Source organism: Somniosus microcephalus, chromosome 5 (genome assembly GCF_052327205.1).
Source record: "Somniosus microcephalus isolate GS21.2 chromosome 5, FLI_Smic_1.0, whole genome shotgun sequence".
Classification (NCBI taxonomy): Eukaryota; Metazoa; Chordata; class Chondrichthyes; order Squaliformes; family Somniosidae; genus Somniosus; species Somniosus microcephalus.
In genome coordinates, this window is record NC_140991.1 from 30,589,624 (window position 1) to 30,611,867 (window position 22,244).

The window sequence follows — 22,244 nt, forward strand, 5'->3', positions numbered from 1 at the left end:
ATTTGTGAAGTAACTGACTTGAGAAGCATAAGGAAATAATCTAAAAGTAGCTCCCTTCAGAATGAATCCAAAATGTTACTGGTTTTGCACTACACAAAGGCCAATTAACAATATTCTACACGGTACTTAGTTTGGAATTGAGGAAAAGTTTAGTGCCACAGATTTCTATGGCTTGAAAATTAATTGGAGAATCACAAAACTAATTTCACTCAGGACTAATTAGTTTTGAATTCACAGCAATTTGGATCCAATTGTGCAAACCCGATTTCCCAATTTTGTTGCACCAAATCATTTTACATTTAACTTGGGCTGTGGTTTCATTGTTACTAAAAGCTACTAATTACACATACGCTCACATAGAAAGAACAAATGTTCTGATTATTACTAATAGTTATGTACTTCAAAATTTAGACTTCAAAGTTTGGAGTTTGTGCAGTGCTCGGGTAAAACTTAATTATAAACCTAAATAAAAAATTTAAAAAAATTATAAACCTAGAACAGGTTTACTATGGCACTGCAGATTTAGGATTCAAACAGACAGCAATCAGGTCTTAATTAGAACATTTATAGTTTTTTTATGCTGGACATTAAGACACATTCATCACAATGAGGTTGCAATGCAAGACATATACAAGTTTAACTAACGGTACAGTGGGAGAGAGAGAGAAAAGCAAACAGAATTGGACGAAATAGTTTAAAAAAAATAAAAGTAGAAAAAGAGAATGAGATGGCCAATGAGTTTCAGCTTGTGTTGCTACCACCACAGAAGCCCTATATGGATACGGATGGAAGAAGCACCAATGCAAACAAATCTTCTTACTTAGCGAAATAAATATTTCAAATTACTAGGCAAAATCAGGATGAATACACTCATCTGGATTTGCGCCATTGGGCGCTCACTGGGTAGTATAAACGCTCGAGTGCAACTCCTTTTCAAGATAATTCTCATTCAATGGCAACTGCGTCTGGACAACAGAGAGTATCATATTCTTAGGAATTTATTCATTTCTGATGCATGAGCTGAGGCCAGTCTGCAATATGTCATTTTTAAATCAGTCTCAGTTCTGATCCATATTAAAATAATCTCAGCCTCACTTGAAGATCCCACTATTTTTTAGTTGCTGAAATTCTTACAACTTTATGAAGGATCGAAACAACAAATTATAAGAGATATCAGGAACGAGGGGGGCACCAGTGAGGGCATGCGCGCAAGGGGCAAGAGGGAGAAAAAAAGAAAGTGACTGCAAATGTGGCGAAGATAACTTTTATAGAAAAACATGGAATAATTTCATATAAACTGCACTTGGCTGCCAAGTGTAGCGAACAACTGAACGCAATTAATTGATTTTGAGCGATCTGATTTTGCGTGTAGCATAGAAAAGAGAGGAGCCTAATCCCTAGAAGCCATCTTAATTGGCATCTCAGGAGAGGAGAACTGAGACTTGAATGACAGAAATGGCATTAACCAAGTTTATGCTGGGAATGACTAAGATTAGGATTAACAATTTTTCGTTTATTCAATTAGTCTTTTCCCGTAAATGTATGCACTTGAATGTTTATGAAACCCAGTAAAATGCAGCATCAATTAATCTGCTCACAACCAAGGAGGCTACAAACTAAATTTCCTTGACTGAAGTTTCTGCAAATGAGAGTTAAGTAATTCCACTCAGAAAAGCCAGACTAAGTAGGAAGTGGTAAAGCCATGCTGGTGCAGTAAAGCATGAGATTGGTATTTCAATGCACTGGTCAGAGGTTTTGTTATTTGAAATGCATGGGGCCATTATAGCGAATGTTTTCAGGCATTTCCTCTACTCTTATCTCATTTGGACAAGCACATACACAAGTGACATATAAACATTCAACAAGAAAGCCTTTTTCTTCCCTTCACTTGAGTAAGTAATGAAGGGGATCAGCCATAATATTGTACCTCTGCTATCATCCATATCTCCATCCATGTCTCTGGACTGTTCAGACTGGGGATCAGGTGGAGTTTGCAAAACAGCCACACTGTTCTGATTTATGATCTTTAGCTTCAACTTTGGCTTGGGTCGCTTCCGACGTGGTGGAGCAATACTGAGGCTTTGGAGCTGTGACATACCCAACTCAGTCAGGCAGACACCATCCTGTGTATACGTCCGTATCGGTTCTGTTTTCCGAGAAAAACACAGGTTATACTGAATGACCTGTTAAGGAGTTTCTTATCCAAATGAGATAGGAAATTCCTACTGACCCAATTCTAAAAACTTCTGTAGGAGGCATCCAAGAGCTGTCCACTATTTTCACCAATTCTTATACTCGCCATTAATATCCCCGCCTTCTTAACACAGCTTTGATGAGGCTGGCCAATTTACATGAGAAATCAGTCGCAAGTCTATGATGTACCAGTTGCTAGTTTCAGTTAACATGCCAGTGCACACAAAACTGAGTCAGAGATGAGAAAAGGTAATTCTGCCCATCAAAGCTCATTCCTTTAGAATACTGACTCTCCCATCCTGGCACCTAATTGTATTAGGAAAATCCTAATGCTTTTGCTTCTATTATCTTGCTTGTTATAGGATTGCAAAATTTAACTTGAAAGTAGGTTTTTCCTCCCTTCCTCCCCGCCTCACTTAACTGCTTTGTTTGCAGACTACACTTCTTTAATCTTTGCTCAGCACTCAGACATAGAAACATAGAAGATAAGAGCAGGAGTAGGCCATTCGGCCCCTCGAGCCTGCTTCGCCATTCAATGAGATCATAGCTGATCATCCAAACTCAGTACCCTGTCCCTGCTTTCTCCCCATATCCCTTGATCCCTTTAGCCTTAAGAAATATATCTAACTCCTTCTTGAATATATTTAGTGAATTGGCCTCAACTGCCTTGTGTGGTAGAGAATTCCACAGGTTCACCACTCTCTGGGTGACAAAATTCCTCATCTCAATCCTAAATGGCTTACCCCTTATCCTTAGACTGTGACCCCTGGTTCTGGACTCCCCCGCCATCGGGAACATCCTTCCTGCATCTAGTCTGTCTAGTTCTGTTAGAACTTTACAAGTTTCAATGAGATCCCCCCTCATTCTTCTAAACTCCAGCGAATATAAGCCCAATCGACCCAATCTCTCCTCATACGTCATTCCTGCCATCCCAGGTACCAGTCTGGTGAATCTGCACTGCACTCCCTCCATGGCAAGAACATCCTTCCTCAGATAAGGCGGCCAAAACTGCACACAATACTCAAGGTGTGGTCTCACCAAGGCCCTGTACAACTGTAGCAAGACATCCTTGTTCCTGTACTCAAACCCTCTCGCTATGAAGGCCAACATACCATTTGCCTTCTTAACCGCCTGCTGCACCTGCATGCTTACCTTCAGCGACTGGTGCACAAGGACACCCAGGTCTCGTTGCACTTCCCCTTCTCCCAATCTATTGCCATTCAGATAATAATCTGCCTTCCTGTTTTTGCCACCAAAGTGGATAACCTCGCATTTATCCACATTATACTGTATCTGCCATGCATCTGCCCAATCACCCAACCTGTCCAAATCATGCTGAGTTTCTCGGCATCCTCCTCGCAGCACACACGCCCACCCAGCTTTGTGTCATCTGCAAACTTGGAGATATTACATCTAGTTCCCTCGTCTAGATCATTAATATATATTGTGAATAGCTGGGGTCCTAGCACCAATCTCTGCTGGTCACTGCCTGCCACTCGGAAAAAGACAGTTTTATTCCAACTCTTTGCTTCCCGTCTGCCAACCAGTTCTCTATCCAAGTCAGTACTTTACCCCAATCCCATGTGCTTTGACTTTGCATGCTAGTCTCTTATACAGGACCTTACCGAAAGCCTTCTGAAAGTCCAAATACACCACATCCACTGGTTCTCCCTTATCTATTCTACCAGTTACATCCTCAAAAAATTCCAGTAGATTAGTCAAGCACAATTTACCTTTTGTAAATCCATGTTGACTTTGTCCGATCCTGTCACTGTTTTCCAAGTGCTCTGCTATTATATCTTTTATAATGGAGGACTCTAGCATTTTCCCTACTACCGATGTCAGGCTTACCGGTGTATAATTCCCCGTTTTCTCTCTACCACCTTTTTTAAATAGTGGGGTTACATTAGCTACCCTCCAATCCATGGGAACTGTGGAAGATGACCAGCAATGCATCTACTATTTCTAGGGCCACTTCCTTAAGTACCCTAGGATGTAGATTATCAGGCCCTGGGGATTTAGCGGCCTTCAATCCCTTCAATTTCCCTAACCGCATTTTCCTACAAATACTGATTTCATTCAGTTCCTCCCTCTCATTAGACCCTATGTTCCCCGACATCTCTGGGAGGTTATTTGTGTCCTCCTTTGTGAAGACAGAACCAAAGTGTGTATTTAATTGGTCAGCCATTTCTTTGTTCCCCATTATAAATTCCCCTGATTCTGACTGCAAGGGACCTGCGCTTGACCTCACCAATCTGTTTCTCTTCACATATCTATAGAAGTTTTTACAGTCAGTTTTTATGTTCCCTGCAAGCTTACTCTCATACTCTATTTCCCCCCCTCTTAATTCATCCTTTTGGCCTCCTTTGCTGAATCCTAAACTGCTCCCAATCCTCAAGTTTGCTGCTTTTTCTGGTCAATTTATATGTCCTCTCCTTGGATCTTATGCTATCCCTAATTTCCCTTGTTAGCCACGGTTGCGCCACCTTTTTTAATTTTATTTTTATGCCAGACAGGGATGAACAAATTCTGTCGTTCATCCATGCGATCTTTAAATGTTTGCCATTGCCTATCCACCGTCAAGCCTTAAAGTATCATTCCCCAATCCATCCTAGCCAACTCGCGCCTCATACCATCGTAGTTTCCTTTATTTAAATTCAGGACCCTAGTCTCCGAGTCAACTACTTCACTCTCCATCTTAATGAAGAATTCGATCATATCTCGCACAAGATTGCTAATCAATCCTTTCTCATTACATAATACCCAGTCTAAGATGGCCTGATCTCTCGTTGGTTCCTCGACATATTGGTCCAGGAAACCATCCCGTATACACTCTAGGAATTCCTCCTCCACAGTATTGTTACTAATTTGGTTAGCCCAATCTATATGTAGATTAAAGTCACCCATGATAACTGCTGTGCCCTTATTGCACCCGTCTCTAATTTCCCGTTTAATGCCATCCCGAACCTCAGCATTACTGTTTGGGGGTCTGTATACAACTCCCACTAACGTTTTCTGTCCCTTGCTATGTCTCAGCTCTACCCATACAGATTCCACATGATCAGAGCTAATATCCTTCCTTACTATTGTGTTAATCTCCTCTTTAACCAGCAATGCTACCCCACCTCCTTTTCCTTTCTGCCTGTCCTTCCCCTTTACAACAACAACAACTTGTATTATATAGCACCTTTAACGTAGTAAAACATCCCAAGGCACTTCACAGGAGTATTAAAAGACAAAAAATTTGACACCGAGCCACATAAGGAGAAATTAGGGCAGGTGACCAAAAGCTTGGTCAAAGAGGTACGTTTTGAGGAGTGTCTTGGGATCAAGTTTGTTGCTCCTTTTTTGTACACTTTCAATTCTGAGTGTATATTTCTTGTGGACTGCTAACTAAAACTGAACACAGTATTTGAAGTGCGGTCTAACCACTGCATTGCAAAGTCTTGGGATCTCTTCTGCAGACCTGCACTCTATGCTGGCAATATTTTGCAGCGTTCCATTACTAGTTTTGTTTAAATTGTTTTGCCACATTCTCCAGATACTGAAGTTGATAAGTCTATTACTTCCAGCTTCAATTCTAAATCTCTCTATACCAACTGAATTCCATATCTACGTTCCACATTTTTCAACCCATGTGCAATTTTGTGTCAAATTTAACTACACAGTACAACGACATAATTAATTCAGGCCTGTTGCTGCACCTTTTGACTATACCTTCAAGATAAACTGGACCCGTTACAGCTGGTTTCAGAATCAAAGTCATTAACATTGATTAGATACAGGAATCCAAGTTCTGGCCCCTAGGGCTCTATTCAACATCTCCCTTAGTCTATGGTTAAACGTCTCAGAAGTGCCCCAAGTCCAATTTCCTAAACTCATGCCTCAAAATCTGCCTTTCTAAAGTTGAATGTTTCTATTGCAATCAATTTTTTCTTCAACATAAGCTTCACCTTAAACTCCACACTATTGTGACCATTGTCGCCAACATGTTCTCTTTCTCTGACCTGCTCAATCTTCTCCTGACAGGTTCTATAATGCCCTTGCTCTATGTAACAATCCAATATTGTAGCTATAATCATGTTTTCAACCCTGCTGCATCTTGTTAAGGTTTCTGAATCTATCCCTGGTAAACTGAAGTCATCCGTAACAACTATATCAGTTTCCCTTATTTGACTAGAAAATTGCTTGATCCCATCCATCCTCCTGACCTGGTGGTCTATAGCAGATGCCATAGTTAGTTTCCTGTCAGTGTCTGCACTCAAACAATCATGCACCAGCCCCTGCTCTGTACCACAGCATTTAGCTTCCGTTGCCTTTTCTACCGCCATCACTATTGCTTTTCCCCTTTTCTCGGTTTGCTGTTTACCGCTCCCCTGCCTATTTTGTTTAAATCCTCCCCATATGTTTTAATTGCTTTTTCTGCATGGACATGGGTACTGTTCTGCATCAGACATCTGGCAAATAAGCTACTTTGCACAGTCCATATTAGGTTTATTGTGTGCTTAACCCAAATTGTGAAGCTTGTTAAAGAGTTTGAGTCTTCAGAGATCCCCGAATAGCTTGCTGACTAAATGTGGTATTGAGCCATTCATAACAGGAAGAGATCAGGTCTGATCTTTGGTCTGTGCCCGAATGACTTGCATTCCCAAGCTAGCAAGAGTAAAAGCAGCTTATTTTTCCAATCACTATCCAGCGACGTCTACTATAAAGGGGACATACGCAGATGAAGACAGGAATAAGCTTGGCTGCAATACCCTAATTGTCAAATGCCCACCAACACTCACCGTCGCGGCTCACAAATGAAGAATGGCCACTTTGGTGAAGCACCATATTGCTGCTCGTGCCTCTGGAACTATGCGATTCAGCACCTTCATGACAGGAGGGTAGAAAATTGGGACGGGGAAGGAAAGGACAGATCAAATCTTTGGCTACCAAGTCGAATTTACCTGGTTCCTTCGTCTTTAAAATAACTTGAGGTGTTACCAAAGACAAATCAGTCCCTTCTGAGGTAGTCACTGAGGTAAAAGAAATTAGAAACCTGTTAGAAAGTTTGACTATTTGGGGATTAATTATTAAATTGTAATTGTAGTCACTCAGTGAATTCAGCACATAATTAAGCTTCAAAAATTTAAAAAGTTTTTGTTTATAAAATCATCATCGTTATGGGTTGCAATTTTAAGGTTTTTAAAATTAAAATCTTTGAGCAAACTGGTCTAATGTTTCAACTCTTACCTGGAGTTGTCATCGCATATTGCCTACATGTGAAACAGTCATAGCCATTGTCTGCTGCAGTCTCTACTTCATCTTCTGTGTTTAGATTCTGGCAAATAGCATGAATCCACCTGAGAACATAAAAAAGGTTCACAAATTACATTTTTAAAAAAGGATACTTCACAACTTGTATTTGTACAGTGCCTTCAACACAATAAATATCCAAAGGGGTTACACATAGACGAAATGGACATCAACTTGGCTCATCCGTCCGTGCCCCCCATCACTGCCAAAAAAAGCCCACAAGCTTTGGAACCAGTAGCAACAGCCGTTTTGTCAGTGCTTCTTTTTCCCTCACTTCCCCTGCCCACCCCTCAGTGGGAACCCATGTAGGTGCAGTTGCCCACCAGCATTATTCTCATCAGTTTACACTGCCAAAATATCTGGGGTTATTAGCAACTGGACTCCTGTAGGAACAAGATGGGGTAACTGGCATTGGGGAGATGAATGGATGGCAATGAGTGTGGGGGTCGGGGGGCGGTGGAAGGATTGCAATGAAGGAGAAAGGAAAGGGAGGGAAATGGATGGCAACGAACAGCAATGAAGGGGAAAGAGAAGGGGCAGAATCTAGGAATGGCACTTTAGGGTGGGGGAGGCCACCAGGATTAACTGATGGTATTTGGGGAAGAGTGCGCCAGCATTAATGGAGTAAGGACAAAGTGTTGACATTAATTGGAGGAAAAGAGGGTCAGCCTGAGCATGGACAGAAAAAGATGGACAGCATAAACTGGGTGTGGGAAAACAAGTAACAGTTTGCATTGGCATGGTCAGAGGTGGAGAAGAGTGCCAGGCTGAACTGGGGGAGGGAGAGATGTGTCAGTATGAGTGGGGAGTGCTACAGGAGCAGAGAATGTCTCTGTGGAAGGGTTGGACTTTGGATGGGGTGCGGTCTCTCTGAACTAGATCTGGCGAGGAAAGAATGCCTCTGAACTGGGGTGGCAGTTTAGATGAGGGAATGTAACCTTTGAGGAAGAGATGACCTGGCTTAACTGTTAAAAATTCAAAATGTCATTTTTTTGGTGGAATAGAAAGGTGCTTGAAATTAACCAGAATATGTAATTTTTATGTCAAAAATAAAAATCTTCCAGGGGAGCATGGCCCCAAACAAATGCATTTATGTACTTATGCTTTTCCCCGTACAAGTGAAGCAATGTTGTATACACCAACAGCATTAGTTACAAAGCCATGAAACTACCTGTTTTCACACATCATTGGTTCATACTGTAATTAGGGTCATTCTTCGGGTGTCACCCATTTGGGGCTTATGTCAGCTTTTGCTTAGTTTTCTAAGTTGACAAGTATCCGATTGAGTACGAGAGCAGCACACAACATCTTCTAAACACTGGACCGGTCAGATAGACTCCAATAGTCTGCTCCGAGTCCTGCACATTGCCTTGTATCCTACTGCTCAATTCAAACTGGGTCACAGTTACCACATCTCTATGTTCTGAGGATGAATTACAAGTTGGGACAGGACTTGTTATCTTAATGAAAATTCAGGAGTACAATTTTCTTTGTTTTCCCATTCACACGCAAGTGATTTTCTTCTATATACAGAAACAATGTTATTAGCATTTTAAGCAGTACCTTACAAGTTTCACATTTATAAACAACATTCAATAGGTTTTAACATAAGAGTTAGGAGTCGGCCATTCGGCCCCTCACCCCTGCTCCGCCATTCAGTAAGATCATGGCTGATCTTCGACCTTAACTCAACTTTCCCGCCCGATCCCCATATCCCTTGATTACCTAAAGTCCAAAAAATACCCCCACCCCATATCTGCAGCCATGGTTTTATTAGATGTTTTACCAGCTTCTAATTTAGTGGAAAATTTTAAAGAAAGGGGGCAAAAACAATACCCCAGTATGTCCAGACTGGCTGTTGCCGATAACCATAAAAGATCTGTTGCATGTACAGCAGTTGGAGTTTAAACAGTTAAAAAGTAAGTTGTCTGCCTTTGTTGCGTCCTAAGACATCAATTAATCCAAATGAATGAACAGGAGTGCACCAGCTGTAATTGAAGACTATCAGCCTGATGGAAGAGGAAACTATAGACGAGGATCTTTCAATTAATCTGGTGCCCTTAAATTAAGTAATAATAGACACCGGCTTCCACTGTACTGGAGAACTGAAAATAGGTAAAGGAAAATGAAAGATGAACCCGTAGGTTAATTGGCCCACTATCTTTAATTCTAGAATCCAATCCAATTTAATATCACCATTTAATCGCCGTTTCTGCCACAATTTGACCCATTAGTTTGTTTTTCTGGTCCTTCTGGATTGCAAAAATCACTGTCCAGCATGAGTAGTAGGTGACCTCTCGCCATTGGCACTGCTTTTTAATCATTCGGTGCAGTTAGTGGAAGGTATAAAGCCACGGTCTAGTTAAGCTTCACTCTGCCACAAATGCATTTGTACAGAAGTTATTGCTGCTAAATTACAGAAATCAAATTTTTTTTTATTTTTTTATATAAAGTATGCAGAAAATGCTGGAAATATACAGGGTCAGTCAGTCAGTATCTGTAAGGAGAAAAGACAAGTTATGATATCCTGATGAAGTGTTTACACCCAAAAATTTCATAACGTGCTCTTTCTCTTTAGAGATGCTGATTGACCAGCTGTGTATTTCTAGCATTTTCTGTTTTTATTTCAGATTTCCAGTTTTCCATTTTATTTTGTAGTTTTCTTTTCTATATTGGTTTTTATTATAAAAGATTTCTCTCTCTCAAACTTTTAGATCAGGTTCCATCAAGGCATGTCACAACACTCTTAATGAGACACCTGCCCTGCTTAGCCCAAATGTCTTGTCCAATTGACGCTGGAAGAGATTAATGCGCATTGCTACACTAGTTTTTTGACAGCATTCTTGTTTAATGATGTATGTAGTTCATGATGTATGTAATTATAGTTGTGTACTCATTATAATTCGCTGGTCTGAGTCTTCTGCTTTATACAGTCCGTATGCTGAGAATATATTGGATGCACCCACCTGTCACACTGCCGGCATTGTATAATAAACTCCTCCTCCCTGTAGCTCTTATTGCAGACTGGGCAGACAGCCAAGCTGGCACAAGGAGCACACTGCGTATAATTGTTCTGCCATTCACACTTGAAACCGGGTGAGGTTGCCCCACACTGCATGCACGAAACACACCTACAAAACAAAGAGAATGCCAATTGCATCACAAGAACATGGTTCGACCTCAACCGACATATCTTGGAAGTATCTCTGCAATGCTTCAATGTTTAGGGATTGAACGCTAAAATGTTCAAAGAGGCTAGATCTCCCAGCCACAGCAACAAATTATTGTTGTGTATGCAATGCTGGTTCAAAGAATCACATTTCAGAGAAAGGATGTCACACTAATAACGAGAGTTACTTCATCTTTGAATAATTGTTTAAATGGGAATATTCAAACATTCTAAACCAAATTATAAAGGAACCTTGAACATTATTAAATCAGTTTTCTTTTACAAATATTAATTTTAATACAGGACATAAAGCGAACACAACATGAAAACTAGTGGGTTATAATCGATAATCTAACTGAGAGCCTGAGCAAAGCTAACTTGCTATCCTTAGAATATAAAATCATACTGGATAGGCCTTCATAATGTATCCTGAGCTTCACATAAATTGGAGGATGTAACTGCTGTAATATATAAATAAAATCAAACTAGTCACATTATAAATAATCTTTTTCAGCACCCCTTCATTTTTAATATTTTCAAATTTTTGCATGACCTTAACATCACAGAGCCTCTTAGCCTGCTTTGTATTGCAGTGCAGCCTACTACGCATGCTGGAATTTGTTGCCCAATTACAAGCCTATGACCTAACAAACAGAAGGAAACAGCAGACATCCTGCAAAGTTCCAGTAGGAAAAGACCCCATCAACAGTTCCAAACAACATGATTCTCAAGACAGGCGCAAAAGGACTGGTGAGACAGTCAAAATCAGTTTCCAGAATTAGTCCCCAACTAACTCGCTCTCAGAGGATGGAACCTTTTAAAAGACCTTTGAAGCAGACTTCTTGTTGGGGGGGGGGGGGGGGTGGGCGGTGCAGGAAAGCTGCTACCTGTACTTTATTTCTCTACGGCAGCAAGGTCCCCAGGGCTCATGAGCACTTCTAAAAAGAAATTTACGCTGCACAGGAGGTACAGACCAGGAGGCAAACAATTTGTTTTTAATATAAACTGAAACACATTTAAACTGAGGAGTAATGGAAATATCTGCAAGCTGGAACTGTTAGCTGGGGATTCCCGAGTATTGGAGAGCGCAGAGTCAGGAATCAGCCAGAGTTGAGGGGAGTGCTGCAGTGCTAACAATGGAGAAAATACATAAAAGCAGGCATTACCTAGTTACAGCTCGCGATTTCCACGGGCCACCCCCTCACCTCATTGTGCCTCCCCCCCTTCCAGTTTGGGAACCTCTAGCATAGAATCTCGGGTTCTCAAAACACTATTCAAGGAACTAGCTATTCCCATGGCTCATCCATTTCAACTGTCTGGCAACTGGGTCAGCCCCTGCCAGTTGGCAAGCACAAGATGGTCAAGTTAGACCTGCATAACTACTTACTGCTACCCTTATTGCCAATCATGTCAAAATGTATAGAAACCATATGAATGCAAAACAACAATATCTTAAAGCCAGTAACCTGCCATCTGGTCATCAATTTGGCTTCACCACAAATGGGTCCAGTTCTAGCACACAATCTCATGGCCCAGAAGTGGAAAGATTTGGTCGATGCCAAGCACAAAATGATGCCCCACATCAGATTTTGCCCCTCGCTGTAGAAACATGCCTGTGCCTCCAGCTTGCTCATCCACAAGTAGCTATGTCTCTTCTGTCAAAGGCACCAAGTGTAGCTGTTCCAACATTCAGTGTCAAAGAGCCAGCTCCATATCTTCCTCGGTTCTCCAACATCAAATCAATCACTAGCTACGGTCTTCACTAAAATTACTTCAGCTGCACCCTCTATGCCAGAATATAATCCCCAGTGTGCACTGTAATACCTTCATTAAACTTGCTACTTATTTTTTTCCTTGTGGTGGGTCAGGCATATCTGCTGAAAATGTGTAAAATATTATATTAATAGTTTTCTTCAATTACAATATTGAAATTATGTAAAATAACTTTGCGTTAACTAATATCTGTGACGAGTTTCATAAAATGGGTTGCTCACTTCAAATTGTAGGTGGGCTATATATATATATATATATATATATATATATATATATATTATATATATATATATATATATATAGACACCTGGCCAGATTAATAGGCTTCTTTACAAGAGGGCTCACTAAAAAAACAAACTAGTAATGCCCCAAGTGCTGCAACTCGTGTTTTTGCCCATCTTCTCTTTACTAATATTATTTTATTCAATCATCTTGCTGTTAGAAATGTCTCAGCAGGAATATACAGGAATATTTTCCAAATAAGCTCTTATTTGCCTGTTTTTGTTATTTCTTCTATATGCATTGCTCGCGACTGTACTGTTACAAGTATAAAAATCTTTGCCAATGAACTTACCATCGGCATTTCCAGCCACCTTTCGGAACGGTCTGTAAAGGTGGATCCAGGCAATAGGTGTGATAGCTGATGTCACAATCGTCACAGAGAAGCAAACGACCTGGATCAGAGGCTTTCCCGCAGGATTCACACACTGTGCATTCCAGACATCGCCAGCCTTTACTCAGCACCACTTTAGTGATCTGTCCAGGAGAAAAATAGTCTCAATGCTCATCCTCCACATCAATTTTATGTGCAGTCAGCACCCTAAGCCTAGTATGAAGTAGTACCCAGTAGAACAGAGTAGACCCTGTTGCATTGCAATCATTCGTTAGCCGACTACCCACACACGACAAGCACCAATTTAAAAATGTTTCCACCTACTAGCAATTAGAGCTGACAATTGGCTGACCTATTTGATGGGAATCAGAAGTAAGCTACGTTTACAAAAATCACCTGTGCAATGAGCACCGCCAGAGAAAATTTCAAACATGTTAATTAAATAAATTGGGGGGGAAAAAAAAAAGTACTAGAAATGTGAAAATATAATATGCAGAAATATTGCCATGCTGAATGTACTCTGTTTGGAATACATTCATTAAATGTGCTGCAATGTTTCAGTGGGCCAATACACTGCATGGTGTGTGGCACTAAGTAATCCAGGTTCAATCCCTGATTTATACGGAGTCAGTTGATCTGAACCAGGGCAGTAGAATTGGACTCAGCATCCTCAGGGTTGGCAGAGCCTGTGGAAATGTACCTTAGCATAAGTCATCACCTTCAGAAGAGGAAGAAAAAAATCAGAAGAAAAGACAATCGAGAAAAAAGGGGGAAATGAACATAATTGAATATATTATAAAAAATTAAGTATAAATGTGCTTTAAATGCACTTCAGCAATAGCAAAGAAGCTACTGATGCAGTTTGGTTAAAAATAAAACTATAAAGGTTCAGAGTTGATAAAACCATTTATGCAGGCATACATATTTGTCTGTTGTGTTGTGGTATTTGCTTCTACACTGAGAATATATACAAGGAAAGACCTTTCTGCAAGGTGCCATCAGAGCAGTACTATAGGGCTATAGGGGGTCCAATGAAGACATTCACACAGCAAGCACCTCAGAGTACTATTCTAAGTTACTGATTAATGACCTGGGGTAACTTATCAGGGGTGCTTTGGAAAAATAGAATGCTTTCCAGCAATCTCTACGCCTAGTGAGTGTGTCTTCTACAGGCTGGATTGAGTGCTGTTGACCAATTTATGAGCATGCATAGTTACTGACATGATATGCCAGCTCAAGAATAATCAGACTTCTGAAGAGAAAATTGTTCTGAAGCTGGATTGTATTCATGAATTGCTAAGTCAGTACGTAAATGGACAGAAATGAAAGTGAAGTGGCGACCTACAGAACTATTGACATTTACTGCACAGAAGGAGGCCATTCAGCCTATTGTGTCTGAGCCGGCTCTTTGATAGAGCAATCCAAAGCAAATACCACTGCCCTCCTCTCTCCCCATAGCCCTGTATCTTTCGCTGCTTTAAATATGTATCCAATTTTCCCTTCTTCTAGGAATATTGAACTGCTTAATTAATTAATTTCTTAAAGAGATAGCATACAACCATGGGACTACAGCAATTAGTATTGCATGTATCGGCTGAATGAGTGGGGAAGAATGTGAACTGATCTGTATCCAGTGCTGAAGAAAATTACATGTGGCATGCAATGGATACGCATCTTTTATGGACAAGACTGGTTCTAATCATTTCTCCTTAGGTGATGATTCATAATTATTTCAAATGCAGGTAACAGAATTTCATTTTCTCTCTATTTAGTACTCAGGTGTCAGGCTATTGGGGCAAGCAGCAAATATCAAATGTTGACCATGCACTAAAATTGTGTTTCCTGTTAAGTGAGTGTTTCTTCTTCACAATTAGTAAGAGTAGATATGGGAAGTGTGGGTTTAAGGCAAATTTTGAGATTTTAGTTTGTAAACATGCATGTAGTCCAAACTGAGACACTAGACCTTGGACTCATTTCAGTCCCACCTCAGCAGTTCCAAGATACTCAAATTTTTAAATTTCCATTCTGAATTTTTGAAAAAGATACATTTGTTCAAAATCAATTGGAATTTTTTTTTTTAATTCATTAGAAAGGAGGTTTACCAGGATGTTACCAGGGATGAGGGACTTCAGTTATGAAGAGAGGTTGGATAGGTTAGGGCTGCTCTCCCTGGAACAGAGCAGGTTAAGAGGTGACCTAATGGAAGTTTTCAAGATGATGAGGGGTTTTGATGGAGTAGACGGAGAAAAACTATTCCTTCTGGTGAGTGGGTCAATAACCAGCGGCCATAGATTCACAATCAGTGGCAAAAGATCGAGAGGGGAGATGAGGAGAAAGTCTTTTACTCAGAGTTGTCGGGATCTGGAACGCTCTACCGGAAAAGGTGGTGGAAGAGGATTCCATAAATAATTTTAAAAGGGAGTTGGACGGGTACTCGAGGATGAGGAACTGACAGGGTCACGGACACAAAGCGAGGGTGTGGGACTGAGCATGACTGCTCTTTCAAAGAGCCGGCACAGGCACGACGGGCCGAATGGCCGCCTCCTGTGCTGCAAGTTTCTATGATTTCTATATGAAAATGGAAACATTTTCTTACTTCTAATCACAACTTTTAAGCAAATTCAAATATTTTTTGGGTGGGGAAAAAAAAAGAGAAATTGGGTCAATGAACATGTTTTAAACAAGAGCAATCACATTCTCAGTTTTTCACTAGAGGTTCAACATACTGCTGATTATTTAATTCAGACTGATCTTAGCTGCAATTTTACAAGAGCAAATTTCAGAATTTTTCCAGATTCCTTATTTTAGAACATACCATTCCGCAACATCAATTGGAATCAACACTCACCTAACGTAAGCAATACATACTTGTGGGGAAATTTTGCAATCTAAGCTTCATCTTACAGATTCAAGGCAAGCATAAAACATCCCTTACCTTAATACTGACACAGTAGGGATGATAACACTGGCCACACTGAGAGCAAACAAGCAGCCGTCCCTCTGAACCTTTCCCAAAGCTCCCACAAACAACACACATATCCTGAAATTAAATTAATCAACAGGTCAAACAATGCCCAACTAGTCTTGCTGATGGAGAGGAAAGCATCAGATCAAACCTGTACTTTCAGTTAACAACTTTCATTAGATGCAGGGGATTAAAAAGCAGTTACTATGCTATGGAGGGACCAATAACCTCCACACCCCCTCAGTCTCGCCACAATTTTACAAATTTCTCAAAAACAACCTTTTTGACCAACATTTCAGTCGCCCCTCCTAATACCCCCTCAGCTCAGCATCCATTCCCTTATCTACCTTTAATAATATGAATTCAGATTTTTATTTTCCCTTAAAGGTGCTTTACAACTGTAAGTTGTTATATGCCGCAAAGAAATTACTGTTGCCAAGATTACAGAGTTAAGTCAAACACAACTTTTATCACATGGGTTTCTGGTATTTTTGGATATCCCAGTCTTTAATTCCACCCTCTTACAATTCAGACCATAGGTTTACGGTTACTGAATAAGTTACATTCCATTTTTTGCTACATAGAAGTTTTGAGATTTTTACTGATGCATTGGGGATTGCACCCTGTAATCTTCTATTAAAATCATAAACCTTGGTCATATTATTTAGAAACCAATGAGAACACAAAAAATTAAAGCAAAGTTGCAAACCAAAGAGTGCGTCAATCCTTTACCTACCAGACTATAGATTGTTTTTCACACTGTTGAGCTTTCAGGGACTATGCTGTAGTCGATCATAGGCGAATAGGTTTCTGCTACGCCAATGTTTTCCTGTTTAACTGAGAATTATTCTTACCTGTTTTAAAGTAAATTTGTCACTTGTAGAGAACAAAACAACGGTGTTGTGCATTGAGTTTTCATCCTCATCCTTATTAACGATCATTTCCATGGCACCAGCCTAGAATGGAAAGTGCACAATTTCTATTAGCCATCTTTTCTGATTAAATAAACTCACCCTTTAATTCACACCCTTCTTTAAAATGAATCACTCAAAGGGAAAAGTACCGAGCTGGCGGTGACCTTTCCCAGACAAGGAATCGAAGCTGGACCTTTAGTGGACTATAGGATCCACATCACTCAGTGTTAAGTTGCTCCAGTTTGGTTCTCGGGCCTACCCTCAGGCTTTGGATTCCTTTAACAGTAGTGGTAGATTACTTACCATTGTATTAATTCTTTAAACAGGTTGAATATTCATATACTACAGGAAACTTTGGTTTATCCGGAGGTTGTATGTCCGGAAACCTCGATCTACCGGCAGAAATCAGGAGCCGTTTCGTTAGGTTTTTTTTTCTTCTTTTTTTCTTCTCGTAGGTTTTTTTTTCTTCTCGTAGGTTTTTTTTCAACAGTCAGGCTCTGCAAAGTCTCTCTGAAGCTGTTGCTAAGCTACAGAGACGCTTCCAAGGTACGGCCGACTGTTTAGAAGCTGTTGCTAAGCAACAGTGTTTGTTGCCAGATACGGAGCTGCAAATCTCCGTATGCTTCAACATTGCCACTGGTTTGTCCGGCAGTTTTGATAGATCGGCAACAGCTCGGTCCCGTTGGTGCCGGATATCACAAAGTTTCCTGTAATATGAATGCCATAATCCCATGCGAGAGCAATCATCGGGGACACTGACTCTCTTAAGGAAATCATTCCGTCAGATGGCAAACTAACATTCTGCTGCATCATGGCCTCAATCTAGTGAAGAAACTGGTGAAGCTCCAATGTCACGCTGGAACACTCCTGGTCTGTACAGCTCAATATACCCCATCATTACATTTTTTAACTCAACTCATACATGTCATGATTCAGTGCTTTCCCCATAAACCCTCAGCACCTCATTCAAATGACTTTTCTTAATAGTGGGTGTCAGCAGCTTATTTAAACATGGGGCAATTGCAGCCAAGCCCAAAGCTGCCCTCGACTGGTGTCCACACATGCATGCACTTCCAGCAGAGGCTGCTGGACAACAATTAAGAGCAATAACCTAGCCCAAGGACACTGTACACCCACCTGTAGCCAGCCCCCCACCCCACCCGGTATCACAGTAGTGGAGAACAGTTAACTCAACAGAGACAAGGAACCGAAGCTGAACCCTTACTGGACTGTATGATCCACACCACTCAATATACAATACAATACAAATCGCTTTATTGGCATGATAAGGTACATCTTATGTTGCCAAAGCATCAAAATACATTTATGGTTGAACACATAAACGCGGTTCCATTCATACAGTGTATAAACAGGTATATCCCTGAGTTTATAAATATACATTCGCCTTGTTTATATATACTCTTGTCTTAGTTTACTGGTTGTCCCTCTGTTCATGGCAAGCTGTAACATAGTGTGCCGCCAGTGTTACACAGCTTCTCTCCTCCCCCAGTAGGAATGGGAGTTTTTGGTTGTCAGTCAGATTTCTGAATTCAGGGCATATTTGTGAGAATTTTTGGTAGAAATTCTCTCTGATGCCCTGATATTTTCCACAGGCTGTGAGGAAGTGCATCTCTGTCTCAACTACTCCCTGACTGCAGTGAGAGCATATCCTGTCTTCTCTTGGCAGCCTGGTCTGCCTGTGTCTGCCTTTTTCGATCGCTAGGCTATGTTCGCTAAGTCTGTACCTTGTCATGGTTCTTCTCAGTTTGTTATCCTTTACCATGGTCAGGTAATCAGCTATGTTGTATTGTCTGTTTAGGGCCAAGTAGCAATTGAGTTTGCTTTGGATTTTTGTTGTTTCTGCCCAATATGACAGATATTTTTCCTTTTGCTTAGCGACGATTGTGTTGGGTCGAATTCTTTGTGTTACCCTGTCACTGTCCTGGGACTGGTTATTGTTAGTATTGTTATTAGTTACTTTATTGAGTCCCAGGACTAGTTGACTAAGGGTATTCTTCTTTATGGTCAGCTCTTGGCATTTCAGGGCGTCGTAGTGATAGCATTGGGGGTTGCTCATTTGTAGGTGATTCCAAAATTTGGTGGCTCTTTTTTGGATAGTGATTATTAATGGGTATTGGCCTAGTTCCGCCCTGCATGCGTTGTTTACTGTTTTCCTTTGAGTCCGGAGGATACTTTTACAGAATTCCGCATGTAGGATCTCAATTGGGTGTTTGTCCCATTTTCCAAATTCTTGTTGTGTTAGCGGTCCCCATACCTCACTGCCATAGAGCGCAATTGGTTCAATTACTGATTTGAAAATTTTGAGCCAAATGCTAATTGGGATTTCTATTTGGATTGATTTTTTGATGGCATAGAAAGCCCTTCTTGCTTTCTCTTTCAGTTCATTCACAGCCAGTTTGAAGTTTCCCGTAGAACTGATTTTTAAGCCCAAGTATGTGTAGTGAGTGGTTTGTTCAATTTTGGTTGTTCCTACTGTGAAATTTATTGTGGGTCCATGTTGTTTGGATCTTTGCTGGAACACAAGGACTTTGGTTTTTTGGGGATTTATTGTCAGGGCCCAAGTCTGGCAGTACGACTCCAGCAGGTCCAGGTTCTGCTGTAGACCCTCCTTAGTTGGTGACAGCAGAACCAGGTCGTCGGCATAGAGGAGGAATTTAACCTTGGATTCATATAGGGTGAGGCCGGGTGCTGTAGATTGTTCAAGTAGTTTTGCCAATCCATTAATGTAAATATTAAAGAGTGTCGGTGAGATTGGCGAGCCCTGCGTCACCCCCCGCCCCTGTGGGAAGTATTTTGTTTGTTTGTCTCCAATTTTAACTGCACATTTATTGTTTGTATACATTGATTTAATTACATCATATGTTTTCCCTCCTACCCCGCTTTCGATAAGTTTCAGGAATAAACCGTCATGCCAGATGGAGTCCCGTGCTGTTTAACCAGAGTCGTCAGTGACAATTTCTCCCATTATTTCACCATCCATTTCTGAACATGATTCTATCAGGCTTCTCTGCGTAAGATTTTGGCATTAACACCAGTACCTACCAGATCTAAACAGCAGTCGTCAAAATCAGAACGTGCTGCCTTAGTGAGAATCTAGTAAGCTGAAAACCAGCTCAAGAGCAGGCTGACGCTCAGGAGCAGCTTGCATGCCCATCTCCCAGCCAAGGTTCGTGTAGAATATGGAAGATCAACAAGGGGATACTTTTTAAAACACGAAGCATTAGATAAATACTGAAGTTTAAGGAGGTATTTTTAACCCATCCTTTCTGGTTTCAATATTTTTTGTTTCAACTGGGCCCTAATGGTGTTACACTTGTCCTGGAGAAGTAAACAACTTGGAATAGTGCATCTAACTAGGGATAATTCTGCTATCTCATGATGCAAGGGGATCCAATTTCACTCAATACAGAATTTCATTACTTCAAAACGCTTCCATGATTTTTATCACAGCAATTCAATTCGCTAGTTAAACGCCTTCAAACGATATTTCTAACATCAACCAAAAGGTACAGAAAACCAGCACAAGAATTCTTTCAAGTAAATTGCATTGCTAAAGCAGGTAAAAATGGGGGGGGGCGGGATAAGAACTTTCTCCTTAATTATTTGTACTGTGATCACCCTCACTTCCTTCCAGTAATATCAATGAAAAGTTTGGGTCACTAAACTCAATTGGCGAGGAGTAAATTAAAAGGTATTTAACGGATGAAATTGATAATATCCATCTGTAAAGCACCCGTTTTTCAAAAAAAGACAGGCTTACTCCCAACTAGGCGTCGGGAAAGTATAATTTTAAGAATGCACAGAGTCCGAAAATGTTCCAGCACAGTGGAGTCAAGCGATAATATTACAAAACAAACAAAAGGGACCTGGACATAAAATTACAACAACGAAGCAGAGTGTAGCAGAACAGAGAGTTGACAGAGCAAATAAAATGCATTTCAAACAGAGCAACATGGCCAGGATCAATGTGGCAAATAACTAGTTACAGCAGAACACGATTATCAGCAGCAAGAAAGCAGACAACAGGAAACTTTCTTTTATCCGGCACGGACAGGACCGACGTGGTGCCGGTTCATCAAAAATTCCGGATAACCGAACGCTATAGTAAAAGATAGGGAGAGCTGACAGCTCCGTATAAAGCAACAAACCCTGTTGCTTAGCAACAACTGTAGAACAATGAACACAAGTTTCAAGCGTCTCTGTAGCTTAGCAACAGCTGCAGCCACACCCTTGCACAGCACAGATGGAAGAAGGCAAATACAATATGAAGTAAAACCTACTCCTGAATTTTGCCGGTTAACTGACATTTCCGGTTATTTAGGTGCCGGTAAATCGAAAGTTTCCTGTAGTTGGTAAACTAATCTCCCTTAGATAAATAAAATCCATCTTTATATTCAGAAATAGAAACAAGATGTACACTTACTCCTGGCGGTATAACAGCGCCAATGCCGTTTTTCAGTTTAGACCTGCCTCTAACTCCCCGACCAGGATGTCCTGCACCACGTGGCCTCTTCGTTCCAGGAAAGCCAGCACCACGACCCTATTGGAAAAAAAAACACTTCAGAAAAGTCCTGTTTTGAATACAATGCACCCACAATATTTCTCAAGACCAATGACGGCATATCGAGTGTTTGCTTTGTCTGCCTCGACTTACTTTGCAATAAATTAAAATGACCATTACTGGTGATTATGTAATATTAAAAATAAATTTACCAAGTAAACATTTTGTCAATAACTATTAAAAACAAAGCTGAATTATCTACCTTCAGTGTTGCCTTCCTTATTCCTTGAACACAGTTTATGCTTTAAATACATTAGGATAGATCCATCTTCAATAGAGACGATGGTAATCACAAGAACAGTGTCCTTTAAAAGTTTTATATGCTGTCAGCTGGCAAAACGATGTGATTTTCTCCCAAACACATGCTGCTTATTAGTTGCGACACTTAGACCAGTTTTTAGTTCTTTTTGATGGGCCATGCTTGCAAATTAAATATTAACATGCAAAGCACTTCAAATCAGAGATAAAATAGTGGAGTGAAGAGGAATTGGGAACTATACTCAAGGAAAAAAAAAGGGTTAATATCCATGGTACTACCAAATAAATAGATTTTATAAAAAAATTTAACTTAAGGCCTGCCTCAAGGCTTAAAGTTAAAAAAAAATGTAAGAATTGCGCCACAAGGCTGTGCTACTAATAAAGCTTAAAAATAAGACTGCTGCCTCCATCCACCTATCTTTTTCAGTAAATAGTAAGCCTGCAGTCATTTATTCCTGTCTGGGGCGGGGGCGGGGAGA

At 40.6% G+C, this 22,244-nt stretch overlaps 1 protein-coding gene across 9 annotated transcripts in view; it reads right to left on the reverse strand.

The window, feature by feature from the left end:
* The window catches only part of LOC147116985 (histone-lysine N-methyltransferase 2C-like), a 432,640-nt gene that overhangs the window by 125,678 nt on the left and 284,718 nt on the right, over window positions 1-22,244 (reverse strand). For 6 of the 9 annotated variants that reach the window (XM_085987507.1, XM_085987506.1, XM_085987505.1 and 3 more), the window contains exons 16-23: window positions 21,370-21,486; window positions 16,866-16,967; window positions 15,982-16,086; window positions 13,008-13,189; window positions 10,458-10,622; window positions 7,429-7,538; window positions 7,143-7,211; window positions 1,928-2,146 (exon numbers count right to left, since the gene is read on the reverse strand). In XM_085987507.1, the coding sequence (XP_085843633.1) occupies window positions 1,928-2,146; window positions 7,143-7,211; window positions 7,429-7,538; window positions 10,458-10,622; window positions 13,008-13,189; window positions 15,982-16,086; window positions 16,866-16,967; window positions 21,370-21,486 (1,069 nt within the window). Of the gene's footprint in view, window positions 1-1,927; window positions 2,147-6,980; window positions 7,212-7,428; window positions 7,539-10,457; window positions 10,623-13,007; window positions 13,190-15,981; window positions 16,087-16,865; window positions 16,968-21,369; window positions 21,487-22,244 lie in introns of all 9 variants that reach the window. The other 3 variants (XM_085987500.1, XM_085987501.1, XM_085987499.1) reach the window with 1 other exon arrangement.